Source organism: Cetorhinus maximus, chromosome 20, assembly GCF_964194155.1.
Source record: "Cetorhinus maximus chromosome 20, sCetMax3.hap1.1, whole genome shotgun sequence".
NCBI lineage: Eukaryota > Metazoa > Chordata > Chondrichthyes > Lamniformes > Cetorhinidae > Cetorhinus > Cetorhinus maximus.
In genome coordinates, this window is record NC_135898.1 from 20,084,493 (window position 1) to 20,100,510 (window position 16,018).

At 44.8% G+C, this 16,018-nt stretch overlaps 1 protein-coding gene across 5 annotated transcripts in view; it reads left to right on the forward strand.

Moving 5' to 3' along the window:
- The window catches only part of grk5l (G protein-coupled receptor kinase 5 like), a 126,844-nt gene that overhangs the window by 94,834 nt on the left and 15,992 nt on the right, over positions 1-16,018 (forward strand). For 3 of the 5 annotated variants that reach the window (XM_078565668.1, XM_078565667.1, XM_078565670.1), the window contains 5 exons: positions 3,215-3,307; positions 7,846-7,909; positions 9,422-9,562; positions 9,871-10,061; positions 14,665-14,702. In XM_078565668.1, coding sequence (XP_078421794.1) covers positions 3,215-3,307; positions 7,846-7,909; positions 9,422-9,562; positions 9,871-10,061; positions 14,665-14,702 — 527 coding nt within the window. The remainder of the gene's footprint in view (positions 1-3,214; positions 3,308-7,845; positions 7,910-9,421; positions 9,563-9,870; positions 10,062-14,664; positions 14,703-16,018) is intronic. The other 2 variants (XM_078565669.1, XM_078565671.1) reach the window with 1 other exon arrangement.

The following is a 16,018-nucleotide window of genomic DNA, read 5'->3' on the forward strand; positions in this document are numbered from 1 at the left end:
ATCAAGCCTTTTAACAGCCATTTCCTGAGAGGTACCTCGATCTTATTCATTCATTCAGTCACCTAAATCGTGCTTGCAGTATGTTTGTCTCTGATCTGAGAAGGCACCTTAGTCATGAGTGTACTTGGTAGTACAGAACTAAAGGAAGTAGAAATTGTTGTTTTCCTTTGAAATTTGGCATTCTTGTGTTTGTCCTGATGAGTGCCAGACAAAAAGCTTTGACAACATGGCTCTCTTTTCAGCAATAATTTGGTAAAGTGCCTCTAATTCAGTTCAGAATATCACACACTGCTTTGTGCTATTCATTGAAAATATAATAGAAGCTTGGTACCACATGGAATATCCCAAATAAACCAAATGGACCTAACCCTAACCCATTTCCACTTCCTATCTGTTTGTATTTAGTGGTGTGAAGTTACCTGAATCTTGTCTTCTGGTTATTTTGAGTCATGAATCTTCTCGGGGTTGCCTCACACGCCAGTGAGCTACTTTTGAAGTGGAGTCACTGGTGGTTAACAAGTAACTCATCTAACTCATACGAACACAGCAAAAAGCCACAAGCTGAGAATAGTCACTTCACTTGTTGTGGCCTTGGCTAAGGGGTGAGTTTTGGCCAGGAGCGCAGTAGAACTCCGTCCTCTCTTTTATTTTTCTCAAAAACAAAGTTCTGCTTGATTTGTTATGCCCACCGGAGAATGCAGGGAACTCGGTTTAATGTGACATCTCAAAAGACAGCACTTGTGACAATCGACACCTGCACTCATGCATCATCCTTGTGGCGCAGATGACCTCATGGCCTGCTGACCTTGGGCAAGGGTGGTACCAAGTGGTGGCAACAGAGAAAACCTTTGCAGAGTGTGGGGAAGAGGGTAGGGGAGCAGGGGTAGAGGAGTTAAACTCCCAGAGAGTCAGCACAGACAAGACAGACAAGACGGGGCCTCTTCCTGTGCTGTAACCTTTCCATGATTCTATGAACTGTGAGCCAAGCTTGACATGAAGAAAATATGTGAAAGGTACAGACTAGCTCCAGAATTTTGAGCTCGATTCAAAGCACTGCTTCTTGTGTGAAATTCAGCAGCATTTTTTGGTGGTTTGCATCACTTTCTAAATTAGAATTTTCTAGTTTTCATAGGATTTACCACACAGAATCAGGCCATTCGGCCCAACCAGGCCATGCTGATGTTTATTCTCCACTCGAGCCTCCTCTCATCTTTCCTCATCTAAACCTACCATTGTAACCCTCTGTTCCCTTCTCCCCCATATGTTTGTCTAGTTTCCCCTAAAATACATCGATACTATTCACTTCAACCATTCTCTGTGGGAGCAAGTTCCACATTCTCACCACTCTCTGGGTGAAGAAGTATCTCCTGAATTCCCTATTGGATTTCTTGCTGACGATCTTATATTGATGGCCTCTAGTTCTGCTCTTCCCCACAAGAGGAAACATTCTCTCAGTATCCACTCGATCAAAACCTTTCAGAATTTTAAAGTCCTCGATTAGGTCACCCCCTCAGTCGCCTTTTTTCAGAGAAAAGAGACCCAGCCTGTCGATCCTTTCCTGATATGTAACCCCACACGTTTCTGGGATCATCCTTGTAAATCTTCTCTGTACCCTCTCCAGTGCCTCTGTATCCTTTTTATAATATGGTGACCAGAACTGCACGCATTGCTCTCAATGTGGCCTAACCAAGGTTCAGTACAGGTTTAGCGTAGCTTCTCTACTTTTCAATTCTATCCCTCGGGAAATAAAGCCCATTGCTTGTTTTTTTGCTAATGACCTTGCTAACCTGTGACGCAGATTTAGTGATTGATGTATTTGTACTCCGCGATCTCTTTGTTCCTCTACCCCACCGAGACTCGCACCTTCCGATTAATAAGTCACCCTTCTTCCGACCAAAATGTCCTACCTCACATTTATCTGTGTTGACCTTCATTTACCAATTATTTGCCCATTCTGCAAGTTTATTCAAATCCTCCTGTATTTGTTGCAGCCCTCCTCAGTATTGGCTAACCCACCCAACTTCGTGTCATCCGCAAATTTAGGAATTGTTTCTTTGATTCCAAAGTCCAGATGGCTGATGTAAATTGTCAGCAACAGTGGTCCCAGCACTGATTCTAGTGGAACAGCACTTCCCAGCTTTTGCCACTCTTTACTCCCGCTCTCTTACTTTCTGTATTGAAATCAGCCTAGCGATCTATTCTGGCTGGAGATATTTGCAAAATCTGTTGGAACACAAGAGGTGACTCTATATTGACTGCTGATTGGTGGGTTTTGGGCTAGTACTTATATTGTAGTAATGTTCTCAGCATAGAATACAGGAATGGAATTTAATCTCTGTTTGGCTGCAGGCTCTTTGTTCTGTGTTAAAGGAGGTGTGAGTGGCTTAGTATAGCAGCTGCTTCTCACCACCTCCTTTCTCCGAGGAAGCTAAATTGGAGCACAGGTCATGGGAGGTCAAACTGCCCTCTCCCTGAAAAAGCATTGTTCACATTGAGTGAATTGTACGTTGCTGAAAAGAGAGACATGTTGCTGAAGTTTTTCCTTGTCGCACTCATCAGGACAAATTCAAGAATGCCAAATTTCAAACAATCGCAACAAATTTATACTGTAGGAGGAAAGGGGGCTGATTGGTTGGCAGGTCAACCCTTATTGGCTAAAGCGTTGCCATGGAGAAAGCAACAGGGATCTAGGGGCTCCCAAAGCTCCTGGGTAATTCAACAAAGATGCAAGGTTTGAACATATTCCTTTTGTTTGCAGAGAATGGGTCCCTGTGTATCAATGAGTGTTGCTTCTAGCAAGTGTAAATAAGCTGCATTACAAGTTTGAATGATTATCTTAAATTGGTTGTAGCTGTCATCGCACTCGGGAAGGAAGGAATATGTTTAAGCCTTACACCATTTTTAAGTTACCTGGGAGCTTGGGGAGCCTATAGTTCCCCATTACTTTCTTCATGACAATACTTTGGCCAATCAGAATCAACTTGCCAACCAATCAACACCCTTTTCCCCTGTGGTATGAATTGTTGTGATCGTTTGAAATTTGGCATTCTTGCATTTGTCCTGATGAGAGCAAGACAGAAAGCTTCAACAATGTGTCTCCCTTTTCCGCAAGATTGAAGTTCTGTACTACCAAGCGACTATTTGAACGAATTGTCGTTGGCTGCTTTATTGTCATTCTCCCAGGACTAAATGCCGATTGTTTTGTTTGGAATAGGGCTCCTCATCAGTACCTCTGTGGAGCTCCGTTTACGGAATACCAAGAAAGTATGTATTTTGATCGCTTTCTGCAGTGGAAGTGGCTGGAAAGGTGAGCATGATTGAAGATTTTCTCTGGCCGGTTCCGTCTTGGACCAGCCACCTCATTACTGAAGGGCTGGTAATTTGTTCTGATTTTAGCCCCATTACCTTATTACACTGTTTCTCTCACAAGTATTAACCTGCCTGTTTGCACAATATGTTTGAAGCACTCACAACAACCATAATGGTGCTGGGGCAGACCATGCCATCATGGGAAGGTGCGCATTGACTATTTCTCTCCAAGTGTATCAGAGGGATCTGCCTCTGTTAACACAACAACAACCTTTTGCAACCCTAGAGCGCTTTTCATGCAGCCCAGCACCCCAAGCTGCTTCACAGGAGTATCATCAGACTATAATTGACACTGAGCCGTTTCAGTAAATATTGGACAGGTGACCAAAAGCTCGGACTAAGATGGAGATTTTAAAGTCTGTCTTGAAACAGGAAAGAGAGGTGGAAGAGGTTCAGGGAGGGAATTTCAGAGCTTAGGGCCAAGGTGCCGATGGGGGAACAATTAAAATCGGGGGTGGGGGGGGTGGTGTGGTGCACAGGGGGCCAGAATTGGAGGAGTGCAGGGGCCTCATGTTGGACCCAATGACATCGGTAGAATACTGTTGAAGTCCTTCAAGGCAACATTCAGGAGCTGGGACAAAGATTTTGAAACAGGATCTCGAAGCTGATAACCTCCAGGTTGCCATGCGTGAGTGAGTCTAGAGACAGGTAAATGCAAGGGACTGGGGAAGTGGTGCAGGACAGAGTTTCAGATTCTTGGGGCTTTGTGTGAAGGGGAACCTCTCCATAATGTACAGTCTGTACAGAGCCAGAGCCGCTGTTCTGGAAGGCAGGCTGAAGGGGGGCAGTGACATTCGGCTGGTACAGAAGAGGCTCCGTTAAGGTGATTAGGAGTTTGTGTCAGAGAGTTAGGCACACCACCTTGTGTCACTGATACTCAACAGGCACTGAGGTAAGAAGCTTGAACTCACTGCAGTGCTTCCATGCTTTCAATTAGAGGGACTCCAGTTTTATCTGCTGCAGAAGTCTGGAGTCAACCCAGACAGGGATTTTGGGATGGGGAGGTGTGGCGGTGTTGGTAAACTGGGTGGATCTTAACAAATCTGGTGATTTGGAATGAATGCAGTGCATGAGTGTGCTCGACAGGGTTCCAGTGTTAAAAATACCCTGGCCTGCATAGGATTTTGTCAAGTCCCTCTGGAGCTGTTGATTTATTGTTGAATCCAACCTGATTTTACATTGAACCCACGTCTCTGTGGTCACCAGGAATTATACAGTTTGAGTGCACAGATTGAAGGGAACCAGTTATCTCCTGGATAGGTATTGAACGTGGTTATATTGGCACCGTTATACTGGCACCGTTATACTGGCACGGTTATATTGGCACTGTTACACTGGCACGGTTATATTGGCATGGTTTATTGGGCACGGGGATATTGGACACGGTGATATTGAACGCGGTTACATTGGCATGGTGATATTGGACGCGGTGATATCAGACGCGGTTACATTGGCATGGTGATATTGGACGCGGTGATATTGGACGCGGTTACATTGGCATGGTGATATTGGACGCGGTGATATTGGACGCGGTGATATTGGACGCGGTTACATTGGCATGGTGATATTGGACGCGGTGATATTGGACACGGTTACATTGGCATGGTGATATTGGACACGGTGATATTGGACGCGGTTACATTGGCATGGTGATATTGGACGTGGTGATATTGGATGCGGTTACATTGGATGTGATGATCTTCAACACGGCGGTATTGAATGCGGTGACATTGAACATGGCTACATTGACATGGTGATATTTGAATGACGTGAGATTGAATGTGGTTACATTGAACACGTTTACATTGGCATGGTGATATTGAACATGATTACCTTGGGCGCGGGGATATTGAGTGCGGGGATATTAGATGCAGTGATATTGAGCACGGTGATATTGAACATGGGTACAGTGGAAAGGTTACATTGAACACGGTTACATTGAACACGGTGACATTGAACACGGTGACATTGAACACAGCGATATTGAAGGTGGTGATATTGAAGGCGGTTACATTGGTACAGTTACGTTGAACACGATTATGTTGGCACGGTGATATTTAACACGGTGATTTTGAACGCGGTGATATTGACAAGGTGATATTGAACACGGCGATATTGAACGCAGCGATATTGAACGCGGCGATATTGAACACGGTGATATTGAATGCAATATTATTGAGCACGGTGATATTGAAAACAATGGTACAGTGGCAAGATTACATTGAACACAATGACATTGATCATGGTTACATTGAACATGGTGACATTGAACATGATGACATTGCACATGGTGACATTAGCACTGTGATATTGAATGCGGTGATATTGAATGCAGTGTTATTGAATGCCATAGAGTCATAGAGGTCTACAGCACAGAAAACAGCCCTTAGACCCATCGAGTTGGCGCCAGTCGAACAAGTACCTAACTATTCTAATCCCATTTTCAAGCACTAGGCTCATAGCCTTGTATGCCATGGCATCGCAAGTGCACATCCAAATACTTTTTAAATGCTATGAGGGTTTCTGCCTCTGCCACCCTTTCAGGCAGTGAGTTCCAGATTCCCACCACCCTCTGGGTGAAAAAATTCTTCCTCACATCCCCTCTAAACCTCCTGCCCCTTATCTTAAATCTATGCCCCCTGGTTATTGATCCCGGCACCAAGGGAAAAAGTTCCTTCCTGTCTACCCTATCTATGCCCCTCATAATTTTATACACCTCAACCATGTCCCCCCCTCAATCTCCTCTGCTCCAGGGAAAATAACCCCAGTCTATCCAATCTCTCCTCATAACTGAAACTCTCCAGCCCAGGCAATACCCTGGTAAATCTCCTCTGCACTCTCTCGAGTGCAATCACATCCTTCCTATAATGTGGATTCCAGAACTGCACGTAATACTCTAGCTGTGGCCTATCCAGCGTTTTATACAGTTCCAGCATAACCTCAACCCTCCTACATTCAAGTCTAAATAATTTAAATATACCACAAACAGCAAGGGACCCAACACCGATCTCTGTGGAATCCCACTGGACACAGGCACCCAGTCACAAAAACAGCCCTCGACCATCACCCTCTGCTTCCTGCCATTCAGCCTATTCGGATCCAATTTGCCAAATTGCCTTGGATGCCATGGGCTCTTAACTTTGTTATCAGCCCCATGCGGGACCTTATCAGAAGTCCTGCTGAAGTCCAAGTAAACTACATCAAATGCATTGCCCTCATCTACACACCTGGTCACCTCTTCGAAAAATTCGATCAAATGGTCAGACATGACCTCCCCTTAACAAAACCATGCTGACTGTCCTTGATTAATCCTTGCCTCTCCAAGTGTAGATTAATTCTGTCCCTCAGAGTTGCTTCCAATAGTTTCCCCACCACTAAGGTTAGACTGACTGGCCTGTAGTTCCCTGGTTTATCCCTTCCTCCCTTCTTGAATAACGGTACCAATGCCGTGATATTGAATGCGATGATATTGAACATGCTTACGTTGGCATGGTTACATCGACACGGTGATATTAAAAATGGTTACAGTGGCAAGGTTACATTGACACAGTGACATTGAATGTGGTTACATTGAAGGCGGTGACATTGAACGCGGTGATATTGAACGCGGTGACACTGACACAGTTACATTGCAGGCGGATTACATTGGCACAGTGATATTTAATGTGGCGATATTGAACATGGCTACATTGGTATGGTTACATTGACTGCGGCGACATTGAACGTGGTGATTTCAAGTGTGGGGATATTGAACGCCGGAATATTGAATACGGTGATATTGGACGGGGTGATATTGGGCATGGTTACATTGGGCACAGTGCTATTGAACATGGACACAGTAAAGTCTCACTGTTCGTGGGGGTTACGTTCCCATGAAACCTCACAAGCAGCGAAACTGTGAACAATAACGATGCTGTTGCCTGGGGCTGAATTAAATCGGTTCCAGCCATGCGCAAGGAGCATTGGTTTGGCCAGTCGCGCTCCTCTAAATTGTGGTGCAGCCCCTGTATCCAACAGATGGGGGAGCCTCTGAGCAATGCATTGGTGAAGATGTCACAATGAACGCAGCTATTATTGCAGCGAGATTCGGGCATTTCTGTGTTAGCCCCTTCGTGTGGGCTGCTCTTCAGTTGTAACCATTCCGGCCTCCGCTCCGTTATGGCTGTTGTCTCCCCGGGGAAAGAAGCGAGAGGGAGAAGAATCCACGGACGAGCGAACATTGCTGACGCGATGCTGTATATTAAGTTCAAAGCGCAGGTAAGTGAAAACACAAACCAGGAAGACGCAAACGGCGGGATTTAACTTGCTTATTGAACCCGGTTATATTGGCACGCTCGCTCCTTGACCCTTTGCGAGCACAGCAAGTTCCAAAAGATCCTCACTTCTGTTTGATTCGAAGGGGGGGAAACAAAGATTTGTTTGGAAGCTGCAAATCTGACTGACAGATATTTGTCTTGTTTTTTCCTCTCTCTCCAGGCAGGCCGTTACCAAAGACACTTTCAGACAGTACAGGGTATTGGGAAAAGGAGGCTTTGGTGAGGTGAGTAAGAATAAAGCTCAGCCCCAGTACACCTGTGGACTTTACAGTAGTGTGGCTGAACCAAGTAAAGTGATGGGGTAACAAAGGCAGATTGACGCCATGCTATTCCAACAATAGGGAGTGGGGAGGCAGTGGTTATCCTCCTGGGTGTAACCCAGAAGCCTTTGACCCATGACCCCAAGAACTGTGTTCCAATCCCACCACGGCTGTTGGGGAATTTGAATTCAATGGATCAGGAATGTAAAACTGCTCACCAGGAGCGATGACCGGATTGTCGGTAAAACCCAACTGGTTCACGAACGTGAAATCTGCCGTCCTTACCCGTCCTGGCCTACATGTGACTCCAGACCCACAGCAGTGTGATTGACCCTTGGCTGCCCCCTGAGATGGTCCAGCAAACCCCTCAGTTGTATCAAACTGCTTCAAAAAAACACCCAATAAGATTAAAACCGGACCGCCCAATATGGACCCAAGCACCGGAGATGCCAGAGGCTCAGCCCCTGCAAAGGCCTCTTGACTAATATCTGGGGACATGCGATCACCTCGAAGAACAAGGACAGCAGGGCACCAGCTGGAGGTTCCCCTCCACACCACTCACTATCCTGACTTGGAAATATATTGCCGTTCCTTCACTGTCACTGGGTCAAAATCCTGGAACAGGTCCCTAACAGCACTGTGGGTGTACCTACACCACATGGACTGCAGCGGTTCAAGAAGGCAGCTCACCACCACCTTCTTAAGGGGTGATTAGGGATGGGGAATATTTGGAGGCCCGGCCAGCGATGCCCACGTCCTAAGGACAAATTGAACAAACTCTCTGACCCGGACAGTTAGAATGTAGGGAACACACAAGAACTGCCAACTCTGTGGCGTTCCAGCTGAGAAGTCAGCTCAGGAGTGACGCTGGGAAAGAGAAACTTTATAAATATCTCACTCCAGCACCAAGCACCTGTTGGTGGCAGTGCTCTGGGATGGAGTTCCACATGGGCCCAATGTGCTGGGTGTAAGACCATCCCAAAAAGCAAGTTCACCTCGCTCGCTCCCTCATGCTTCCAATTGGCCAATCACCACCAAATCCCACTCAATGCCTCGATACTTCTCTCTGTTTACTGGTTTCGGGACAACCCCTGATGGCTCACAGCCTTTAATGTGAACTGACACCCCCTAGACCCTTCGTTCTTTTCTAATTAATGGTAACTCATATCCCTGCATTTAAAGCCTTCCCCAGAGTTCGCAAGTGTCCATTGTGTGTAACAGTGTCCCCTGACTGCAGTTCCTATATTTGGTACTTTCAGCGTGATGCTTTGGCCAAACTATTCACTGTATGCTGGGACAGTACAGCTGATATTGGGTGTTTTGAGTGTCCAAGAGATGAATTCAGCTCCATCTGCAGTTCTCTCCTCCCCACAGTTTGCGCTTGTGATCTCTTCCTCGGTGTCCTTGTGGTTCTGTGTCTCTGTTCATTACATGACATGCTCAGAATTGGGCTGATTCTACACCTCTTTACCCAAGGTCTGTGCCTGCCAGGTCCGAGCAACTGGAAAGATGTACGCGTGCAAGAAACTCGAGAAGAAAAGAATTAAAAAAAGGAAAGGAGAGACGATGGCATTGAACGAGAAACAAATTTTAGAAAAAGTCAACAGTAGATTTGTAGTAAGTATAGAATTTACCTACTGTTGATCGCTACCACAAAATAAAAGCTTTCAACATGACCAGAAGTGGGGCTTATATAAATTGGATACTGCGCAGATTAGTGTGTGAATACCACACAGGTTAACGATTGGGTATTTGGGGACTGGATTGTGTTAGTGACCGAGTTATTCCCAGGGTCGGATTAGTCACCGGATTATTCCCGGGATTGGAATGTGTCATTCTGTTGATCGTCTGTACGTGTGAGAGGAATGGGTTATCAGTCATGCCTGTGCGCCCCTGTGCAGCTCACTGACACTTTCCTTTTCCAGGTGAGTTTAGCATATGCATTTGAGACGAAAGACGCACTGTGCCTGGTCCTGACCATTATGAATGGCGGCGATTTAAAGTTCCACATCTACAGCATGGGAAACCCAGGCTTTGAGAAGGAGCGGGTTGTCTTTTATGCTGCTGAGATCTGTTGTGGTTTGGATCACCTCCACCGTGAGGGAATCGCATACCGGTAAGTGAAGCTGCAGTCCTTGGATTCACACTGGGACAAGGTAACCCGACCGGTTGTTGGTGTAATGGAGCTGAATCAAACAAGAGGTTACCAGCCCTGAAGCGCTGTCCTGTTCAGATAGCTCAATCCCGCCTGCTTCTTCTAGCTATGGTTAGCTTATTGCTGAAAAAAAGACTTTTCTTTTGTTGAAGTTTTTTGCCTTACACTCATCAGAACAATTCTCAAGAAAATACCAGTGCCAGGGGAAACAACAACTTTATACTGCATGAAAAGAAAGTGCTGATTGGTTGACAAGTGGACTCTGATTGGTAGAGGCATTTGCCGTGGAGAATGCACCAGTTGATGGTGAATGACAGTTAACTGCCCAGCATTGTTTTAAATTTAAACCAGACAGCTTGACTCTGATTAGCCAAGACCTTGCCCGGGGGGGGGGGGAATGAACCACTTATTTTGTGTTCCATGTTAGTCATTGCTACACAATCACTCGCTCCTGAGGTGACTGAGGCTTGCTGAGCTGTCAGGGCTCCATGCATCAGGCTGACTTGTTAACTCGGCTTTGAGTCGAGTTGAGCAAGAAGTTTTATGATCGCTGCCCTGATTTTACTCCAGGAGCGTGAAACGGGAGGGAGTTTAAATCCGTCTTTTGATTCCCTGTGTATCCAATAATATAGCGTAGTCTGTTTCCATGCAAGAGATGAGAGTGAAGGTCACTCGTTGTAGTCTGGGTTTAGCACAAAAGGAATCCAGTTGATTAAATAATCGACTTTATTGGTACGAAAAGTGAAACAATTCCTAACCCTCCAATTGAGCACTAATGCTCTGGAAGACGAGTTTCTGGAGTATGTTAGGGATGGTTTTCTGGAGCAGTAGGTTGAGGAGCCAACGAGAGGACAGGCTATTTTAGATCTAGTATTATGTAATGAAAAAGGGCTAATTAATAATCTTGTTGTAAAAGAACCTTTAGGGATGAGTGACCACAATATGATAGAATTTTACATGTTGTTTGAAAGTGAGGTAGTTCACACTGAAGCAAGGGTACTAAAGTTGAATAAAGGAAATTATGAAGACATGAGGGACAAATTGGCTGAGGTCAATTGGGACATTACATTAAAAGGTATGATTGTACATAGGCAATGGATAGTCTTCAAAAAAAAGTATTACATAGCTTACAGCACCTATACATTCCTTCAAGGTGCAAAAACCCAAAACCAATCTGTCAACCATGACTGACAAAGGAAGTTAAGGATTGTATAAGATTAAAAGAAAAGGCTTATAAAGTTGCCAGAAGTAGTATAAACCTGAGGATTGGGAGGTTTTTAGAATATAGCAAAGGAAGACCAAGAAACTGGTAAAGAAAGGGAGAATAGAATATGAATGCAATCTAGCAAAAAACATAAAAACAGACTGCAAAAGCTTATTTGGTATGTAAAAAGGAAGCATTTGGCTAAGACAAATATGGGTCCATTATTCATAATCGGGAATAGAAAAATGGCAGAGAAGCTAAATGATTACTTTGTGTTTGTTTTCACTGAGGAAGATACAGGAAACCTCCCAGGTTTAGAGATCCAAGGGACTAGGGAGAATGAGGAGTTGAAGGAAATGGAGAAATTAATGGGACCGAAAGTTGATAAGTTCTGCATCCCAGAATGTTGAAAGAGGTTGCTATGGAGATAGTGGATGCATTGGTGATCATTTTCCAAAATTCTATAGATTCTGGAATGGTTCCTGAAGATTTGAAGGTAGCAAATGCCACTATTTAAGGAGGGAGGGAGAGAGACAACACAGGGAACTACAGACCTGTTAACCTTACATCAGTAGCAGGGAAAATGCTAGAATCTATTATAAAGTTTGTGATAAATGGATACTTGGATAATCATGATCTGATTGCGCATAGTCAGTGTGGATTTGTGAATGGGAAATAATTTTTTGACGAACTTGGAGTTTTTTGAGGATGTTACTAACAAAATTGGTAAAGGAGAGTCGACAGACCTAGTATCCTTGGATTTTCAGGAGGCCTTTGATAAAGTCCCCCACAGGAGGTTGATTAGCAAAATAAAAGCACATGCGATAGGAGGCAATATACTGACATGGATTAAGGATGGGCTAACAGGCAGAAAACAGAGAATAGGAATAAATGGGTCATTCTCACGTTGGCAGGCTGTGACTAGTGAGGTACCGCAGGGATCAGTACTTGGGCCCCAGCTGTTCACAATATATGTCAATGATTTGGATGTGGGAACCAAATGTAATATTTCAAAGTTCGCCGAATGATACAAAGCTAAGCGGGAATGTGTTGTGAGGAAGATGTAAAGTGGCTACAGGAGGATTTGGACAGACTTAGTGAGTGGGCAAGAACATGGCAGATGGAATATAATGTGGAAAAATGTGAGGTTCTCCACTTTGATAGAAGGAACAGATGTGCAGAGTATTTCCTAAATGGTAAGAGGTTAGAAAGTGTAGATGTACAAAGGGACCTGGGGTCCTTGTCCCTAAGTCACTGAAAGCTAACATGCAGGTGCAGCAGGTAATTAGGAAGGCTAATGGAATGTTAGCCCTTACCACAAGAAGATTTGAGTACAGGAGAAGCAAAATCTTGCTTCAATTGTATAGAAGCTTGGTTAGACCACACCTGGAGTACTGTGCGCAGTTTTGGTCCCCTTACCTCAGAAAGGATATTATTGCCATAGAGGGAGTGCAACGAAGGCTCACCAGATTTGTTCCGGGGATGGTGGGACTGCCTTATGAAGAGAGATTGGGGAAACTAGGCCTGTATTCTCTAGAGTTTCGAAGAATGAGAAGTGATCTCATTGAAACCTATAAAACCCTTAAAGGAATACACATGGTAGATGCAGGTAAGATGTTTACCCTGGTTTGGGAGTCTAGAACCAGGGACACAATTTCAAAATAAGGGGGAAGCCACTTAGGACCGAGATGAGGAGAAACTTCTTTACTCAGAGGGTTATGAATCTTTGGAATTCTCTACCCCAGAGGGCCATGGAAGCTCAGTCTTTGACTATGTTTAAGGTAAAGATTGAAAGATTTCTGATTAACAATAACTTAAAGGGTTATTGGGATAATGTAGGTAAAAGGCATTGAAGTATTCGATCAGCCATGATCATATTGAATGGTAGGGCAGGCTCAATGGGCTGAATGGCCTTCTCCTGTTCCTATGTAAACCTGGAAGAAATTCTCTCCCAACTATTGACAGAGAGGCAGATTTTAAATGATGCCGGTCTCTCCAAGATCTCTGTTTTCCTACATACACACCTTTTGAGAAAATGTTTCCGTAACTCTTTGAGATTGTCTGTCTCAATCCGGCTTCATCAGAGAGATAGGAGAAGATAGTTATTGATGTTGCAACCAAACTATGGAGGTCGGAGAAGAGTACCACTGATGGACAGGAGCTCCTTAATGAGGGTGAGATTGTTGGCATTTGGACACAAAATTATCTGCAATCCTTAAAGATCATTGCCGCTTGCAAAATAATTTCATTATTAGTCATTTCATAGCACAGAACTTGAGTGGTGCTGAAAAAAGAGACATTCTGTTAAAGCTTTCATCTTGCACGCATCAGAAAAAATGTAAGAACGCCAAATTTCAAAGGGAACATTTATCCTGCATAAGGAAAGGGTGCTGACTGTAACATAAATTGTTTCTCCCTTTGAAATTTGGCAGTCTTGCATTTGTCCTGATGAGTGCAAAATGGAAAACTTCAACAGCATGTCTCTTTTTTTTCAACAATTTAATAATTATTTAATTGAATGGGAAGGATGCAGAATCTGTCCAATTTCGAATAATCTCGGAGGGAAATGCAGTCATGGATGAACTGCCAAAACATGTATAATGAATTGAAAGTTTTGGGGGTGGGAGTTGGGGGGGAATGCTTAGTGACCCCTCTTTCACCTTCAGCCTCTTGGTGCTTTTGGACCTGTAACCGATTCCCGCTGTACAGGCAAGTTATCCTGACATTTCTTCGACACCTGAAACTCTTGTGAAAAGATTTGACGTTGTTGGCTTTCTGAGGCTCTTTGAGCTGAGCAGTGATGTAAGAACATTAGTCATAGGAGCAGGAATAGGCCATTCAGCCACCCCCTGCACCCCCTCCACTCCCAGCTTGCTCGACCATTCGGAGAGATCATGGCTGATCTAATCGTGGCCTCAACCCCTCTTCCCTGCCTGCCGTGGTGCCAGGAAGCAGGTAGATGCCCAAAGGAACATGCCGAGGACAATCTGAATAGAATGGTTGCTGGAATAATAAGCGTAGCCGTTTTTTTCTCTCTTCAAAAGAACTCGACTTGTGTAGCCCTTGAAGAATATAAAATATATCAAGATTCTTCACCAGCAACTGAGAGAGATTTAAGAGAGGTTTCAGTAAATAGCCTTTAACAAGGCAGTTTGGCATGACTTGCTGTTGTTAATCAAATCCCAGAGGACATGGGCCAGTTACAGGCAGTCTTGTGGTTTGCCAACAGTCAACATTAAATTGTACGGCTGCCAACTGAAGCTGAGCGGGCGAGTCACACGGAGACTGCAAGGATGTGCTGTGTGTGGCTCCATCTCATGTTGCTGCTTCCTCTCTCCCCCTCTCTCACCCCCCCCACAGGGACCTGAAGCCAGAGAACATTCTTCTTGATGACAATGGTGAGTGTTGCACGCGGTTTCCTGGATAAAGTGGGATGGCTCCTTGGAAAGGCAAAGCGGGGGTTTGTTTGACTGGAGATCACAGCTACCCCTCCTTGTATGGAGGAGGTGATGGCGTAGTGGTATTGTCACTGGACTAGTAATCCAGCAACCCAGGGGAATGCTCTAGGGACCTGGCTTCGAATCCCATAGCAGGTGGTGGAATTTGAATTCAATAAAAATCTGGAATTAAAAGTCTGATCATTGTTGGGAAATCTGCCATCCTTAACTGGTCTGGTCTATGTGTGACTCCAGATCCACAGCAATGTGGTTGACTCTTAAATGGCCTCTGAATTAGGGCAACTAGGGATGGGTAATAATGATGGTTTAGCGACGCCCATATCCCATGAACAAATAAAATGATGTCCACTGGATCCACCTTGCTCCCATTTCTCTCAATCAAACTGCTTTCCTGTCCTGACAATATTGATGTCACTAACGTATGGCCACATGAGTGAGAGCTGTCCACTTTTTCTCTCCCTCTTCCTCCCTCGTTGGGTTCCCTCCCTGCGGAATTGTCCAGGCAATGCTGTTTGAGCCTTGTTTACTATGTGAACTAAGTGAATGCGATGGTAACGTTCGTTTATCTGCACAGCAGTATAAGTTTCAGTTACTGGGTTAGAGCTGAGAGCCAGGGATATTGTCTCCTGTACAAGGCTTTTTGCTGGGTCGTGTTTTACTGGTGCAGAAATGTGTCCAGTTGCAGACTAAGCCACACTTCAAATGTTTTTACCCCCTTGGTCTGGGTGTCGGAATGTGACTGGACCCTAATCCATTCTGGAGTGGAGCTAAACCTGACTTTGGACAGATCCAGATTTGAAGATAATGTTCACTGTAATCATGTTCTCTCAGGGCTGGGCTGCCCTCTTCATTGGCAATGCTAATTCAGGGGAGATAGTGGTAATGTCTCTGGACGAGTAATCCAGAGGCCCAGGCCAATGCTCTGGGGGACATGAGCTCAAATCCCACCACCAACCGGTAGAATTTAAATTCAATTGATGAATCTGGTAATCAGTAATGGTGACCATGAAACCATTATTCATTGTTGTAAAAACCCATCTGCTTCACACATGTCCTTTAGGGAAGGAAATCCCTACCCTTACTGTCCTTACCCGGTCTGGCCTACATGTGACTCCAGACCCACAGCAATGTGGTCGACTCTTAACTGCCCCCTGAAATGGCCGAGCAAGCCACTCAGTTCAAGGGCAATTGGGGATGGGCAACAAGTTTTTTCCACCCTGTCTGTAGACTAAAGCCCCAGACTGTCTCTCAGATCC